This window comes from Brienomyrus brachyistius, chromosome 1 (genome assembly GCF_023856365.1).
Source record: "Brienomyrus brachyistius isolate T26 chromosome 1, BBRACH_0.4, whole genome shotgun sequence".
NCBI lineage: Eukaryota > Metazoa > Chordata > Actinopteri > Osteoglossiformes > Mormyridae > Brienomyrus > Brienomyrus brachyistius.
The window spans coordinates 28722902-28740030 of NC_064533.1; the positions used below are offsets into that span (position 1 = coordinate 28722902).

At 43.0% G+C, this 17129-nt stretch overlaps 1 protein-coding gene across 18 annotated transcripts in view; it reads right to left on the bottom strand.

The window, feature by feature from the left end:
• Positions 1–17129, bottom strand: part of LOC125736383 (progressive ankylosis protein homolog B) — a 40577-nt gene that overhangs the window by 4375 nt on the left and 19073 nt on the right. For all 18 annotated transcript variants that reach the window (XM_049006318.1, XM_049006317.1, XM_049006319.1 and 15 more), the window contains 9 exons: positions 11822–12035; positions 8955–9073; positions 8126–8209; positions 7464–7634; positions 6683–6817; positions 4728–4820; positions 4144–4239; positions 874–1003; positions 158–281 (listed from right to left, as the gene is read on the bottom strand). In XM_049006318.1, the coding sequence (XP_048862275.1) occupies positions 158–281; positions 874–1003; positions 4144–4239; positions 4728–4820; positions 6683–6817; positions 7464–7634; positions 8126–8209; positions 8955–9073; positions 11822–11993 (1124 nt within the window). In that variant the 5' untranslated portion in view covers positions 11994–12035. The remainder of the gene's footprint in view (positions 1–157; positions 282–873; positions 1004–4143; positions 4240–4727; positions 4821–6682; positions 6818–7463; positions 7635–8125; positions 8210–8954; positions 9074–11821; positions 12036–17129) is intronic.

The window sequence follows — 17129 nt, forward strand, 5'->3', positions numbered from 1 at the left end:
TTTAAGTATAATATATCTGTAGACTGGCATTAATTACGTCTGGCCATTTCCCCCCACAGTTGTCATTAAGTCACCAGCTTAACCTCATAGGCTTGAATGGGATTCCCTCAATTTGGTCAGTTGAGGGGGGGGCACAAATGTCGGCATGGAAACGTACCCCAGGTAGGGCAGCACGATGAGGCTGGTGATAAGCACGACGATGCGCAGCACCGAGCTGGGCGCCAGCACTGATGTTTTCTTCAGCGTCATGAGCCAGCCAGTGAGATGGGCCCTCACGGTCACTGCATGGAGACAGAGCACTGGCCAGGTTACACTGCAGCCCGGTCACATCATGCCAGCAGTCGAATACATGCAGTGGGTTAGGACAGATCAGAGCAGGGAGATCCAGATTGGGGCCAGCAGACTGTAGAATACTGTGAGTAAAATTCATGCAAGGTCACATGTTTCCACCAGTGTGGGACAGACTACTGACAGACAAAAAACTTGTAAAGACTTTTACGTACCGCAGCCTGAGATTGACAACTTTTACTTAAACACCCCCAATCCTTATTTACGTGACTATTGTTTATAATAGACTTTGTTATTTTAATATCTATGGCATGTCAAAATTATTATCAATAAAAGCTGAATGGTTGATCACTAAGTATAAGATGATGTCTTTAGAGTAACTTAATACCCTTTACCCAAAGTCATATATGACCAATGACTAAACAATGTCAGTCAAAAAGTCTTAATTCTACCTAACAATACTAAACATATGAAGTCGTCATTTTACATAGAAGTTTATACAATTATCTGTTATATGGCTCCCATGGCTAAAATGTTCTATGTTGCTATGCCCCACCCTCCCAAATAGGGGCGGCAGGATCATACCAGGCAGAGGGAAGAAGGAAAAGATTCTCAAGGGGGCGACGCAGAGCTCAGCAAATGCGAAGTCCACTCCGATGATGTCCACCAGGATCTTCTCAGAGATGTGAGGAGTCCAAAACACCACAAAGCACAGCTTGGAAGATACAAAACAGGTCATCACAAACCGCGGTACAGGAAAACTCTCTCAACAGGAACTGATAGACAATGACAGGTATTAAACGTCCCACCAGCCACCAGATACAGAATTAAATGCTTTCCAAGACTGCAGAGTTAAAGGCGCACAAGAGGGTCTCGCACATGAATTAGCACAGTTACTCATAACACCAAGGTTAATAGGCTACAGGTCATGTACACTGTCAAGCGTCTTGATTAACTCAAGGACTCCGGTTAACCCAACCCTGCTGCTCTGTAGAATCAGCCATCAGAAATAAATGTCAGGTTCTGAAGTTTATAAGTTACCGGAGGAAAAAAAGCATAATAAATGATTACTTAAACTAACACAATCCGGGTTGTGAATATAATGTTCTCTTGTTCTCCTGCTTGGCCTCACTGTTAAGAGAAAATTACTCCTAAGTGAAGGAGAGAAACTGGACATTTTTCAGACCAGAAGGACATCAGCAGGCCACTTAAAAAGGTGCCTAAGCTGTATGTGTGGCTGTGTAGATGACCAGCTCTTTGATTATATAAGCGAGTACACGGTGTGTCCTGCACATCTCAGTGTGGTTTTTCCTTTTGACTTCTGTATCCGGCTTCAAGAATCGGCCCTTTGCAAAAAAAAAAAAACAGTTCTCTACCGCCTTGGAAATGTCCTCATGAAACACTTAAAACCAGATGCAGTCCACTAGCCACAAAAGGCGGAAAAACAAACAATCATTCAGCATTATTCCAGTTCAGTGCATAAGTTCAGACGACCGGGGGACTTTGCACGTCTGCGGGATTGTGTGTGACTAACCTAGAACATGATTTACTTGGTCTATTTGCATAAAAGAGGACCGATGAGCAATGTTACACTAAATATTCAGCCAAGCGACACACTTTTATGAAGACAAAGACATTATATGTAGGCACGAATCTCATTACTGCTCATTCATCTAAAAAAAATATATAGCCATTTTTTTCTTTGAGTTTTAGCTACCTGTACTTTATTTAGACTGGTAATAGATTACATTTTGCTTACAAAGCCAGTGAAAGTTAAACTTGCTGCCTCCACTTTATTATTTCTTTGGCAAATAGGGCTTTTACATTATTATTTGTGAATAATCTTCCCATTATTATTATTTTTTAATAGTAGAAAAAAGATAGCACTATGCTAAAGGCTAAAGGCGTGCTAAGACAAGGAAATCCCTGTAGCAGTTAGCATTGGGAGTCACTGCACCATGGATGCATCGTGAAATCAATGGAATCCACTGAACTGCCTACGTGTGTGTGTGTGTGTGTGTGTTTATTGGTACAAAAACAAAACAGTGATTTCTTTGTGTCACGATCCGGAAGCGCGAATAAAGCGCAAGGGTAGAGCGAGCGAGCAGGAACAGGCAGGCAGGCGGAATACGGGGCAAAACAAAGGGTTTAATTGCGGGAACCGGGGCAAGGGACATCAGACACAGACTGACATCAATGACGACAAGGGAAACCGGGGAGACCAGGACTTAAATACACAGGACTAATCAAAGTAACTAGACAAAGCTGGAGACGATCAGGGAAATACACGTGGGTAATCAGGGGGCGTGGCACACACGAGGAGCGGACGAGCCGGGCATGACACTTTGGTTGCGTTGAAATGTAATGTCAGTCATTCTGCAGCTCATCACATCGGCTCCGCATGTATAAATCACTACGGTCTTTGTGCATTTTCATTGCACACAAAGGCTTCTAGTCCTTCCTGCTGCATGCACTGATTTCTATTAAAAACATATCGTTTGGGGAGATGATCGGTTTTAAGGTGGTAATGAAATCTGCGTCTACAATGAAGTCAGCCATTTACCTACTTTATCAAAAGGACCTTTTCCAGTCTAGAAATGCCAAGCTGATAATAATTTAACTACTGGGACACCCACATATTTCCTGCCTGCTGCAAGAATTCTGTCATCAAGCTGTCAGTCTTCTGGGTTTGTCTGTGAGGAGGACCTGTGTCGACGTGTTCATTCCGATTAGCTGCACTTTCACATATAATAACAGGAGGGGAACCTGCTCTCATTTCCCCCGCCGCTACACCGCAGAGATTTTGGATGCAACGTCACTAAATTCCAGCAGGGGGCTCCTGGCCTCCCCCCTGCAATCTGAAGCATGGACTTGCTTGAGTATCACTCATCCATATTTACTGTTGCTCTTACTTGATTTGCTTCTCACTGAGTTTTCAGCAGGCTGATTTGTATATTCAAATCCTGGGTCTGCTTAAGGCAGCTGTCCCGCTTCGATATGCCCACTGATTTCCCTATTCACAGTTCATACTCATCCTCCATATTATTGTTACGACTGTCAGACTGAATGCGTCAGGCATCCTGAATGTCCGATACTCTCGATGACAGATGCCATTTTTCAATAAACGTCTCAATGGTCTGAGTTCCCATGATTGCAGTGTACCTTTTGAAACTGGAAGAAGCCTGTCTGTCTGCCTGCCTGCCTGCCTGTCTGTCTGTCTGTCTGTCTGCCTGCCTGCCTGTCCGTCCATGTGTCTGCCTGCCTGCCTGCCTGCCTGCCTGCCTGCCTGTCTGTCTGTCTGTCTGTCTGTCTGCCTGCCTGCCTGCCTGCCTGCCTGCCTGCCTGCCTGTCTGTCTGTCTGTCTGTCTGCCTGCCTGCCTGCCTGCCTGCCTGCCTGTCTCCCTCCCTCCCTTCCTCTCTCTCTCCTAAATGTGTCAAGATTGAGATCATCCTTACTTTCAGTGTATGTCAGTGTTCCGTAGAGGTACCAGTCATCCTTACCTGTAGGTTATATAGCTGCATCACTCACACACACTAGTGTAGGCCATTGCATTTCCCACATTACTGCTCCCTGACATTTACTAGACGATGTGTGTACTTGTTAGTAGACTCCCCATACCAGAAATATAATGGAATACGTACAGATGTGCACTGCCTGATACTCCTAATGGATGACCTCATTCAGCTGGACCAGCTTTCAGTCCAGGAGATAGTTCTCCTTTAATCTTATCAGTTCACCGTTTAAGTGTCCATAGAACAGGATGAAGAACCGCAGCATTCCAACGAGTGACCTGTGCTGCTATCAAAGGTAGTTGTGCAGCAACCTGCCGTGGGATTCCTCTAGACTGCTCTTACCGTGACGGAAATCGCCAAGCAGACGAAAGTGAACTTCTTGATGTGTGACTTGGTTACCATGCTGCTGCTGGTGGTCATCTTGTTACTGGGATTGTTCTGGGCCAAAGACAAAGCACATAATTAAGCCAAAGCGTGTAACGATGCTGATTATTAATTCAAAATCATTGAAATTATTTGATGTTTCCATACGCAAGTCAAAAATACAATTTGTCACTGCAAAAATTTAATTAAGCTCCCATCCCTTAATCCTGAGATATGAAGTTAATCCATATACAGAATTAAACTTCTGCAGAAATCCTCCTTTAAAACTGAGCCACATGTGAAGCACTTTTATACTTTGACCATTTGAGTTCAGCGTACCATGACGCCTCATACTATTTATGGCATAACATCACACTCCTGGCTACGCAGAAAATAAGTCCTGACAGATAATATTATCACTTTGTTGCAGCTACTGGGCCAAATCCTCTATAAAACAAAACACAAAAAATGTCACCCCCATAACCAGAGTCAATCATTATGTCTGGAGCGATGAATTCATTCAGCAGAGAAAAGGCAAGGTAAAGGGAAGATTAGTTCCTCACCTTGTCAAAGGCGGGATAAACCGCCCGCAGTTCCGTCAACCAGCCGTAGGGCATGTGACCCACTGGGTATGTGGCAGTTAACACAGCAACAGCCTAAAAACAGACACAAATGACTTCACAGTGACTTGTGGTAACGCACAGTACTTTTCGTGCTTTTTAGTAGTCCCTCCATTTTCTGTAACTGCTTGTCCTGCTCAGGGTCACATGGGGACTGGAGTCTATGGGCACTAGGCAAAGAGAAACTCAGGATAGGATGCTAACCGGGTGTTAAACACACTCACACACCACTCACTCAAACAATTATCCACTGCATGGGGGGGGTTTACCTGGAGGAAACTCCATGACGACATGGGAAGAATATGCAAACTCAGACACACATAGAAAGGACCCCGGCAGAGACTCAAACCCAGGACCCACAGGTGTCATGAAACAGCGCTAACCACTGCACCACCGTGCTGCCCACCCAGACACATGCTGAGGTTACTTGCCAAATGTGATGGGCTGATGCCCAATCCTGGATTATGTGACCGTAGTTTCCAGGATACCGAATATGACAAGTGCGTATGCGCTGCCCCACTTTTTAGTAGTTTTCCAGTTTAATTCATTCCTTCTCCGACATGATTCATCCGCTTGCTTCGAGGAGAGCGGACGTCTGTTTAATCTGAACGACAAGGCTCGTACCGGCCTATTATTAACCAACAAGCATCCAGTGGTTTCAGACAAAAGCTCTTAAGCAGACCGCGATGGATACTGAGCTCCCCTGGTGTTCAATTCCTCTGAAACTGGGCTAGACTTTAATAGGTTTTACTCCTTCATATGTGCAGCTGGGAGTAAATATGACATCATCATCGTGCGGATGATAAAGAACTAATGGAACTCACATCGTCCACCAGCTCAAGGAATATAATCAGCCACGAATTAATTCATGTGAGGAAACAAAACCTCTTCCACATACTCTGTGTGCTTAACAAAAATGTGCCAATCATGTGTTTTGCAAGTAATTAAAATATTTTTAATTTTCACTCTATTTTATTCCAAGCCTTGTCAAAATCCCTTCAATAAACTTAAATGTGTCAATAAAATATGAGATGTGTAAAGTTCAGATGCAGAAAGTACACCTGAACCAAGATTCTGTTTCAACCAACCAACCAGCATGAAGAGCTACATTCCCAGAGTACTCAGTTAGTCGGCTGAAAGAAAATCATGGTCTGGATTTGTACTTTCTGAACCAGAACGTTCTACCTCTGTAAAATATACATGAGCCATGCTGGTACCCTCAATAGCCAAGTCAATGTAAATATTCGTACATCAAGCCAAAACAACACCAAAGCTATTGACTCTAGAGTGAGATCTTATGGGTTGCAAATTCATGGGCTTGTACTGAAGAGGTCAGGGTCACTATCAAAGCAAGCAGAATGATCATCTGAAGCCAAACGAGCTTAGGGTCAGATGTGTTAAATATCAATCGAGAGAGCAGAAGACACATTCACGGTATCAAAGCAGGTCCACTGAAATTGCAGCAGTAGTGCACTCCCTGTGAAAGTGTTGGTTTTACGTTAAGAGGTCCCAACACAATTATCCAGAAGTAGTTCACTTCAGTTCACAATCAAATGCAGGATAATGCGTTCATACAACAGAATACTCTACTTTGATATTGGTGCTAATGAACGACTGTAACCCCAATACAACTGATGCACAGATGTTAAATGTGTGTGAAGTTTATCACATTCAGTGTGTATACAGTAAAGCACCAACCCTGGTGGTATACAAACATTTGCTGTGTCTGAGGCCAGTTTCAGTGACTCTGAAAAGGCTATAATCCGAAAAACAGTAAACTGTCACCACTGCGAAAACATAAACCCAGCACGTAGCCACTCAAGAGGACAAGCGCACGCCGCACGGACGGCCGTTTGCGGAAACCCCGGGGAGCGCTCCCCCTAGTGGTGGCCACTTGCCTCTGTGGCCGCCGCACTCCCTTTGAGGTCGCGGGAGACGAACAGGTTCACGATCGGTCTGCTGATGCGCTGGGTGGCCAGAATCAGGGCCAGGGGCCACCAGAAGCTCAGCATCTTCCGGATGGTGGCGTCTCCCTGGAAACAGAGGGGTGTGATCATGAAGGAGGAGGAGAACAGCGAGGGATGAGCACATGGTGTAAGCCTAACACACTTACACCTGTTTTCAAAAGCAGGCCTTCCTTCAGTCAGACTTCTTCTTCATTATTGCATATAGAAGGGACATGTGTATTTTAAATGTGGCTCAGCAAGTTACAGTAGGCCTCTGTGCCAGGCATCATCCCAACCATCTTTGACAGAATGGTCACATCTTTGTTTGGGCCCTTGAGTGAGGCCTTTAATCCCCTGAAAAATGCCCCAGGGGTGCCGGATAAATGACTGACCCTGCTCTCAGACCCCAAGCTTTACTCCCACCTCAGTAATGCATGTGCGTACCTCAAAGGACAGCAAGATGGCATATGTGAAAAGAAGCATCGCTTAGGATTAGTACCCTACCATTACCACAGAGTATAGTTTTATCCCCATACCCTCCCAGCATTCTCGGGGAGCCATACTGGGATTATCCTGCACAGTTGGTGCCTTGGCAACTAAAGAAAACCAAACCCATAATTATATAATAATATATAATAAGTCCAAAGCTCTATATTTGCTTAATTTAAAACCTAGCCTAATTACCTTACTGTTACTATCGCACTGTTTGCTTGTGACGTCACCGGTGACCTACCCCCACCTCAGGTCCGCTGGAGTCCGGAATGTTGTCGTGGATGTTGCTATAGTAACCCAGGCCCACGATGGTGAAGCGTACCAGGGCGCCCATGTACAGGGACAGGATGGGGATGAGGAGGGGCTCCAGGCACTCCAGGTGGCTGTGGAGCAAGATGGCCACAAACACGATCTGCCGGACGACACGGCAGCCGTTAGTCTTTTGAAATGCAGCGGCTTTCAGAGCAAAGTCCAGGCCAGACCAGCTATTGCTCTCCGAGGGCCAGATTCCATGCGCATCAAAGCCAAGGGCAATTGTGTTCAAAAAAATCTGCCGGTCAGATGTGATTACATTTGCCAACCAGGGTGGTTCCCGAAGGTAAAATTTGCAGGCCGAGCAAGGCTCGATCACACAGTCTCAGTTCAATTGTATTTTGCATTGGATGCAGAGTCTGCCAGTTGTTGATCAGTGGACTAGACCCAAGTTAGTCTTTGATGTAAAGCATTTTATACTATATCTTCAGGAATGCAATATTTAAAACTCTCCAACAGCTACACTTCTTGTGAAGTAAATTTACCATATATGACGACAATGATCTGGATTGAAACCGGGTGGAAATAGTAAAATAATGAAAAAAAAAAAAAATGACCTACTTGCAGCAGGCAGCAAGCGACCATCCTTACCTGGGCGATGACGTCGGAGATGGAAGCACAGCCCACCAAGAAGCTGTACTTATGTTTCAGCAGGATGCCGGCGTGAGTCCAGGCCTGGGATAGAGACACCGCTCAGGCTGGGTTTGGCAACAGCACAAAGCCCAATGTACCGCAGCCTGTGCATCAAAATAGCTACAAAGTTCTCCCTGAAGATGCAGGTCCCTGCTTCTAATCCTACTGATATAGTTACAGATACAGATAGATACAGGCAGACAGACAGGCAGGCAGGCAGACAGACAGACAGGCAGGGAGACAGACAGACAGACCCCCCAATGTGATGCAGGTAAGTGATTTTTTTTCTTTTTTAATATTAACTTCTAAAAACAAACGCATAAATATATATATTTGTATGAATTCATATTTGTATGAATACGTGAATTCCTATATTTCCCAAAACATAACACAAGTTTCATGTAGCCATGGAATTATTAGGTGGTGTTTACTATATAAAAGGCATATTAAATTTAACATAAAGCGTAAGCATCCTCCCACTCAGTCATAAGGTTGGTGACAAGTGAATGTTTTTGAGAGAAATCTCTCCCTGAAGCCATATCTACTGCCCTGCAGGAGTTTCGGCAACCATCAGCATGCCAGCTACTATATTATGACTAATAAGCAGGCTGCTTCTACATTGGTATGGGCTACTGATAAACCTCAGTGCTACGAACAGCATGTGCTGATATTCATAATCACTTCTGCAGGTCAAGTACACGGCACTTCTGTCGCATGACAGCTCGCTTCCCCTCCATCCCTCTGTTTCGCTTTTGCGTTCCCGCTGCCCCAGTGTGAATACACTTACCATCGCATCCAGCAGGGGGAAGGCAGCCAGGTAAAGGAAGGCCCTCCGGGTCTTTTGGCCCACAGAATCGTCCACATGGTGAAGTTTGTTGATGATGTAGTATCCCAAATCGGTGTATGCTGTGGACACCATTAAGATTAAGGGCACTTGCATGCAATCTCAGCATTAAGCACAGTGAACTTTAATTATTTAAACAATATATTCAGTGTCCGAGCAATAAAAGTAGCGATATGAAGCTATAAAAATGATTTATGGGTGCTGCTAATGATTTTTGGATCCTATAACACCATTACTGACTTAATGGTATCCGACAGTCAGTTTTTATATAAATACAGCAAAAAACTATTGCAAAGGAATTACTCCCAATCGTTCTCAGTCACACACAATGAAATGCTTGCATATCCAAAGCAAAAGCAAACAAGCTATACTGTATAGTACATTATGGTCACCCTCTGCCTATAGACTAGGGGCTAAGGAGACCTCCATGATTCAATTCGAAATGTACTTGTTAGGAGGCGGCATGGTGGTGCAGTGGTTAGCACTGCTGCCTCACACCTCCTGGGACCCGGGTTCAGGTCTCCGCCTGGGTCACATGTGTGTGGAGTTTGCATGTTCTCCCCATGTCGTCGTGGGGTTTCCTCCGGGTACTCCGGTTTCCCCCCATAGTCTAAAAACATGCTGAGGCTAATTGGAGTTACTAAATTGTCCGTGGGTGTGCATGTGTGAGTGAATGATGTGTGATTGTGCCCTGCGGTGGGCTGACTCCCCATCCTGGGTTGTTCCCTGCCTCGTGCCCATTGAAAAATGGATGGATGGATGGATGGATGTACTTGCTAGCAGTCACCCTGCAGCAGCCATTCGGGGTCACATGACAAAGACAAGCCTTGTATCTATGCTTACTGCTCAGAAAGAGATGCAATGCAAAAGAGACAGCACAGTGTCAGAATAACTGTATTACATTTTCTGTTGAATTTATTATGCACAATAAAATACACTTCCCAGAATACACTAGTCAGAGACCTAGTCAAAATGTTGTTGATCATATGTAATATATGCAGGCATACATTATCTGCAAAATGAGGAGTTTGATAAAATACTGGTGGCTACACTCTCTTAGCTAACCCACTAACGCAAACAAAGAACTGCACGTGAAAATGTAAGAATATCATCGCTTATGTACTCCGTATCTGTAAATGCGGCAAAGTAAACGAAGCTATTTCTGGTTACGATAAATCAAGACGTATTGCTACTGATAGCAGAACTGCAGCAGTAGAACAGTGACATGTGACACACTGCCACTGCCAAACGCAACGCAATAGAAACAAACGGTGTTTTTGATTTATTTCTTAAAATAAAGGAAATCCAAATGAGAAATCACCCAGTCCACCCCAGTCCACCCACCCCAATCCACCCCAATCCACGCTGAATAGTAAACACTACCAAGTTTATTGGCTCATCAGCACTGAAACGCAGGCGCCATGATCCAGGGTCAATTTTCGGCATCTAAAAGAAAATGCTGACCGATCATGTGTGTGTGTGTGTGTGTTTAACTACTCTACTCTTAATTCAAAACAATCCAGTCTGAAAACCAGGTGTTTTATAACAACAATTAATATTAAAAGGAATATTTAAGCTCTTAAGTATCTGTATGTACAGTATGTCTGTATGTGTGTGTGTGTGTGTGTGTGTCTATTACACACACATACACCCACACACACACACTACCAGTGAAATGTTTTTGCACACACTGAAATTTTCTACATTTGCATGTTACTCAATTATCATTTACTAAAAATACGCTCAGTATTCTTTGCTAACAAATACATTTACAGTATGTTTACCAATTCAGTTCCTTTATTAAATGTTACATCTTTGATTCATCATAGTAACCTCCTCTAGCAGTTATAACAGCAGAGAAAATTCAAGGCACTCTTCCTGCAAGGGACATTAAATACTGTTCTGTTTCATGGGATGAAACAGTTACCTAGTGCATTTAAAGTTAAAGGACAGCCTGGAATTCACCACACAACCAGTTAATAGGATGTCAAACATGCACTGTTACGTACTCTTTCCAAGTTATAAAGGAAACTTGTTTTATTTTACTTATATTTTCATTTATAGTTGTTCAGTCAACTTTCCAGTGCTTAAGATTTTCTAAAATCGACAGTTTACAAAATAAACACAGAAGTTGTAAAAAACTTGTGCTGTGAAAAATCCTTTGATCATGTAGCTGAAAATATTTTTAAGCATTTCAATGTGATTATTTTAAAGTTCAAACAAAAGAGTCTCAAACCTGCAACGTACGCTGATCATTGGTTACAGCGTTTTCCGAATTTGGCTGTGCGCAGCATGCTTGCAACACTATAACATTACACCGATTAGATATCATCAGACACAAATATCAACCCACAGAAAAACATGACTCAGTACTCCTGAAGTGTACACTGCACAAAATAAGCAAAGATACTTCAGGGGGGGGGGGTCTGTTTGTCGTAGCGTTAATATCTACATCACTGAGAAAGAAGTTTGCTCTTGCTTGTTTTTTGTATTTGATCAGGGAAAAACCTCTGATAACACGATGCAGTGCGTGGCTGTGTGGGTTACGACTCATGATCGATTAGGTTGCCGGTTAAATCCCTGGGGACGACAGAGTGATGTCACCGTTCCGTCCTTGAGCAAGGCTCTTAACCCCCAATTTCTCCAGGGACTGGCTGACGCTTTCTCAATTGTATGTTTCCTTGGATAACACATTCTCACACACACACACACACACAGACACACATATATATAACGACATCACAATGCCATCAACTCACTACACTGCAGAACAGCAATGCCACTTGGGTCTATCAGACTCAGGATCTCACCGATGAGTGTGTGGAAGATGATGGCCACGGTTCCCGCGGCAACCATGCAGAGGACGGCCTTGGTCCGGTCCCTCTTGCTGTTCACGAACACCAGTCCCACATTCTTGAAGTCGCTCATGGGCCCGGTGAAGAACTTCATCAGGGAGTAGGCCAGGCCATAGCTGGCCAGCATCTCCACTGCATCCTTGACGGTTGCGATTCCCCGGTTCAGAGCCTGGCGATGGCAGGGGAAAGGGAGGCGAGAGATTTTAGCCGAGACAAAACAGGGTAAGACGAGTTGACCAGTAGGGCAGATAAAGAACCGTAGGAATGAATTAGATCATTTACTCGCTTAGGCAAATGTAGACAGTGTGACACCGACGGCTTACATGTCCTCATTCATACAACGTGATACAACAGTAGTTTACCCCAATGAAATTACGAACATCCATCCAACCATCAATTTTGCATAACATCAGCTGCCACTGGTTTGTTTGATGTCACTCGTTAAATTTTCACAAGCCGCAAGCCAGAGAACATGGAGTACTTTCAAAAATGTCGTCTCCTGGTCTTAAGAGTGTGATGCGGTATTTCATGGTGTGATGCAGAAACAGCGGATCCTCCATTTCAAATGTGCACATGTAACCGTCAGGGTGAAATGGGTGTTTACACATCACAAGTGATGTGCAAAGCTGGCTGGATGGATGGATAGATGGACGGACGGACGAAGGCATATTTTGTTGTGGTATTGAACTTTATTATTTGCCATCAGACGCCGCTGGTCTGAGATCAGATGAGTGGTTTATTTCCCAGGTTTCATGGCTGCACTGAGAGCCAGAGTGTTTCATTTCTGTAGAACATCTTCACACTGCCTGCCTTTGTGAGTTGGCCCAGCCCAAAATGAATCAGTCACAACGCACGATAATCATAAACCTTAAAAGATACTTTGCTGGAATCCTTTAACTCTTATATCATTCAGTATATTGTCACTCAGTATCTTACACCCACAATTTAATATCACTGTTATATAAAAAGAACCGTTTTACTGCATCAACAGTAAAGTTATAATGGTTAATAATTTAATATATATTTCCGTTGGTCATTTACTGCATCTGTGTTACTGACAAGCCAATCGCTGAAAGAGCAAAACCCCCAAAAATGTACATGCAAATATTTAGCAAAAAAACAAAAATTTAAACAAATTTCAGCTTCACAAGCCAAATCCATCATTATCTTCTTGCTTTCTCCCCTTATAACTGGGTAATTTTAAGCAGAGGTATAACAAACGGGAACTAAACAGTCATTTAAAAAAGCCACAAAACAAAGAATGAGATGTTTAAATGCAGGGAGTTCGAAAAGGAAACTTATTAAACTCCTGACATTAAACGGAATAAGTGAAGTGTGGAAATTTTATTTTTAAAATAGGAGATTTTCAAATATTGCAAACGACTCATTGTTACACCAATTGCTAAAACATTTTGTCAGTTTACTGCAATGGCGGTAAGAATCACATTCTGTTCTCTTCAACGGATTAAGGTTTAGACCAGTGTCTACTGTATTCTCCTAAATAAACAAAATTAACATGATTTTTAACCCACTGGCAGTGGTGAGTTTGACTGGGATTAGCATTTGGTGACACTGTAGTGGCTCACGGCCACATTTTCCCCTTTTGCTGGGCTCCTGGGTGAAGGCAGGCTTTCAGCGTCAGTCTCAGGTTGCACGATTGACACAATAGTTCTTTTTTTCCATTTTGTGTTTCTCCAGAGTCACATGTGAGGGAACAGACAAACACTTCTCTCAAATGCTGCATCACAGTGCAGTCCCGTGCCACGTCCTGCCCGCACGGTGCTCTCAGTCCGCTCGGAGCCGAGGTAAACCTACAGCCAGCTGGCGAGGTCCTCCACTCTTACGTTTCCAAGTCTCATTTACAAAAAAGCAGAACAGGAGTGGCTGTTACTGAAGGATGTGAGTAAACTGTAGATTTGATTCACGCATGCGCTGCCGATCTGAGTCAACCATGTTAAACTACTAAAGTATTACATTTACACTAGTACAAATTTGTGGATAGTTAAAGATTTGTGGATCATAGTACATATTTGTCAAATTTCGTCTGTGGGTTACAGTAAAATGCTTCCATACAAGTGCCACACCCCATGCGGCGTGTAACCTAGCAAACTGCCATCCAAACGATGAAAAAATGTTTCCATATACAGTGTATTTCGCGACACCACAAAATAAACGATAGATCATAATACGAAACGACAGACATTTTTATTTCGTCATCCAATGCATACGGCTATATCACACAGCTTCTTTAAATAGTTTTTATAACGGTAAGTAAAAGTATTTCCCGTTTACTTATGTTGGATTCGGACGCCAAATTTATAGTTTTCGTTTAGTTGCAGTGTTTTATTGCTGTATGTGACTCAGCAGCCCAGTCTTGGTAGCTGTGATCGGACGGTGGCCAGGACGACCCCGGGCTTAGTAGAATAGTCATGTCTGGGCCCTTGAACGAGGCCCTTGGCCCCCAGGTTGCCATTGCAGGTGGCTGCACTTCACTGCCATGCTTGCTCTTACCTAAATATGTGTCATAAGGAGCAAGATGGAGTAGCGAAACAGAGGATGTGTCCCCATCGGGATTTACAAAGTGTCGTTGTAATCATTTGATTCTGTGGAAATGTTTTCATGTAGGGTTAGTTCTCGTGAACCATAAGCCTGGTGGGGACAGACTACTGCAGGATGTGACCTTGTTCCGGCCTGAGTTTCCCTGCCCGTCTTCCTTTGCCAAATTCCCCCCCCCCCAACACTAATGCCCCCTTCACTAAGGCACCACCAGAGAGCAGTAATCTACTCATCGCCAATTTTCTGCATACCTCTTCGCTGTTCTCCATGCTCAATCCATAATCATCAATGGGATGAACAATCTGCGAAACATCAGATGCTTAATTGCTGGATAAACAGGAAATTGAGCTGCAGCCCATGACTATACTAAACAAAACAAGCCTCCCCAAACTGCTAACACAGAAAGCATCTCTATTCATAGCCTTTCTATTTACAGCCAGCCATACTTCCATTACATAACCATAATCCCACTTTCACCGTGCTTTGCTGTAATGGTCCGTTCCAAAAAGGATGTGCGCGATGTCGTAAAGGTACAAGGACACAACATGTCTAGCCATCTAGAAGAGTATTAGCAGGAAAAGGCCACAGTGATCCATGTAACACACGAGTCATTAGGAGGACTCACAGCAGTTGTAAAGGGATCCAACTTCATACGCTCGTCTATATGCTCAGGAGCCATTTGTCCTAGCTGTCAAAATTGTTTTTTTCTGAATGTCACCGATTAATACGTGTAAACGTTCCTTGTGCTTAATATGTATACTGTAAATGCATTCAATTACATGTATTGCACATGCATTGAGGTTGACGTGAAGATGTGGATCGCTGAGGTCTCAAACCAAACCCGCCATGGAGACCTCAGCTAATGGTTTTGGCAAAGTTCTGCTCTGAGATTTCAGATACCCTGGCAGATGTCCATTGGGCTTTTTAGGGTTTGCTTTGGAAAGTCCATGAGACAAGATCGTCGTTCCGTTTTCAAAATCTTTCAGATTTCAGGCCGTTACAAACGCTTCAGTTGTTCCCCTACAGTTGTCTGGAAATAAAATATAAAAAAATATAACATTTCATTGTTTATTGGATTTCATTGTTTTGGTTTTTTACACTTTTGTAAGGGAATTATCGTACACAAATAACTCATTATATTAGCGATTATATTATTTAATGTAATTACTCTCCTGAGTTTCAAATGAACCTGTCAATACCACCCAGCTTTGCATGCCATGGTACAGAGAGAAAAGCAATCCAGATGTCAGGCATGTTGCTGTTGTAACTGTTGTTTGTCGTTCGGCTTATAAATGTTATTGAAGCCACCTCAATACTACAAAATCCAATAATATACAACACAACAACAATAATAAAAAATACATCTGTAAAACAACATTATTAGATTTTTTTTCTTTCATGGACAACTAATTTGTTAGACAAACTACTACGTGAATGAATAATGGTAAAATGAGGCTGTAGATTGATCATGTGCATCTAAAACAGCACTAGCCAGCTGGATAGGTGTCTTACTGCTTTAGTATCCAATAAAACTAGCAAGAAATTGACCTTAAGGGCATTTCCATGTGACTCGCGTTACATTTTTTGGTCTGTTTTCAAGTTATTGTTTTGTGTACCGCCCACACATATACATTTGTATACACCACTTCTTGCATGCATGTGCCAATTGGCAATGGGTGTGAAATGACATAAACAAAAAGTAAGATAAGTCTTTAAGTAGTCTTTTAATTACTTCTAATTACAGTGTGACTCGCGTTACACGAAAAGGAAAGGGCAAAAAACTAAGCCAACATTTAAAAAAAGTCTCCTTCAATGGTAAATGACTGGAACAAAGGAATATTTGTAATGCATTAGAAACACATTAGGCTCTTATATTAAGATGGAATAGAAAATACTTCTCTCTAAATATTCTTGGGGACTTGCAGAATTGGTGTGACTCGTGTTACCGTGACTCACGTTACATTTTTCCTGTAACTGGAAAAGTTCACTTGAGTCACCAGTTGAAAAGCATTTTCATACCTACTAAATAGATCAAGTCATACATGTACCGCTGATTTCTAAATATAATACTTGTATAAGTATTTATGCAATGCTGAAGTCTACTCTTTTTCTTCAGACGTCTTGCAAGAGACGACTACGAATTAAAATCAGGAAAACCAAAGTGACCGCGGTTGTTAACAGTAAAAGGGGGCTTCAGTCTTCTCACCAGTTTGTCATGGGTGTAAAATATCTCGTCTGGTTTCACAGGCCATTTCCAAAATTTGCCAGCTTGTGTCATTACAGAAACTTGGTATTCACCATTGTCAATACATTTTACCTCCCCTGGGTAAACCTTCCCATCATATTCTACACCAAACCAGTCACCCACCTAGAACATATACATGTATTTTCAGAACTGGCTTCTCTGACGTTTGTGTCAGCCTTCTCTCCAGAGTCGGTATTTAATCCTCTCTCACTTAGTACTGAATCTGATTCAGCACAAGGTTCAGCAGCATTAAATACTGCATCTGAAGAGAGGGTGTAATAGGTGGCTTTCCCATTAACCAACTTCATGCAGTGAACATTTGCAATGCCAGGAACTGGGGGAGCATTTGTAAATACCTCTTCTATCCCCAGTTCACTGTTGATCCCATCAATGTCGGAGGTCTTCATTTCAATGACTTGGACATTGCTTGCCCTGGCTGCCTCAGTGAAGGTAGAAGCATTT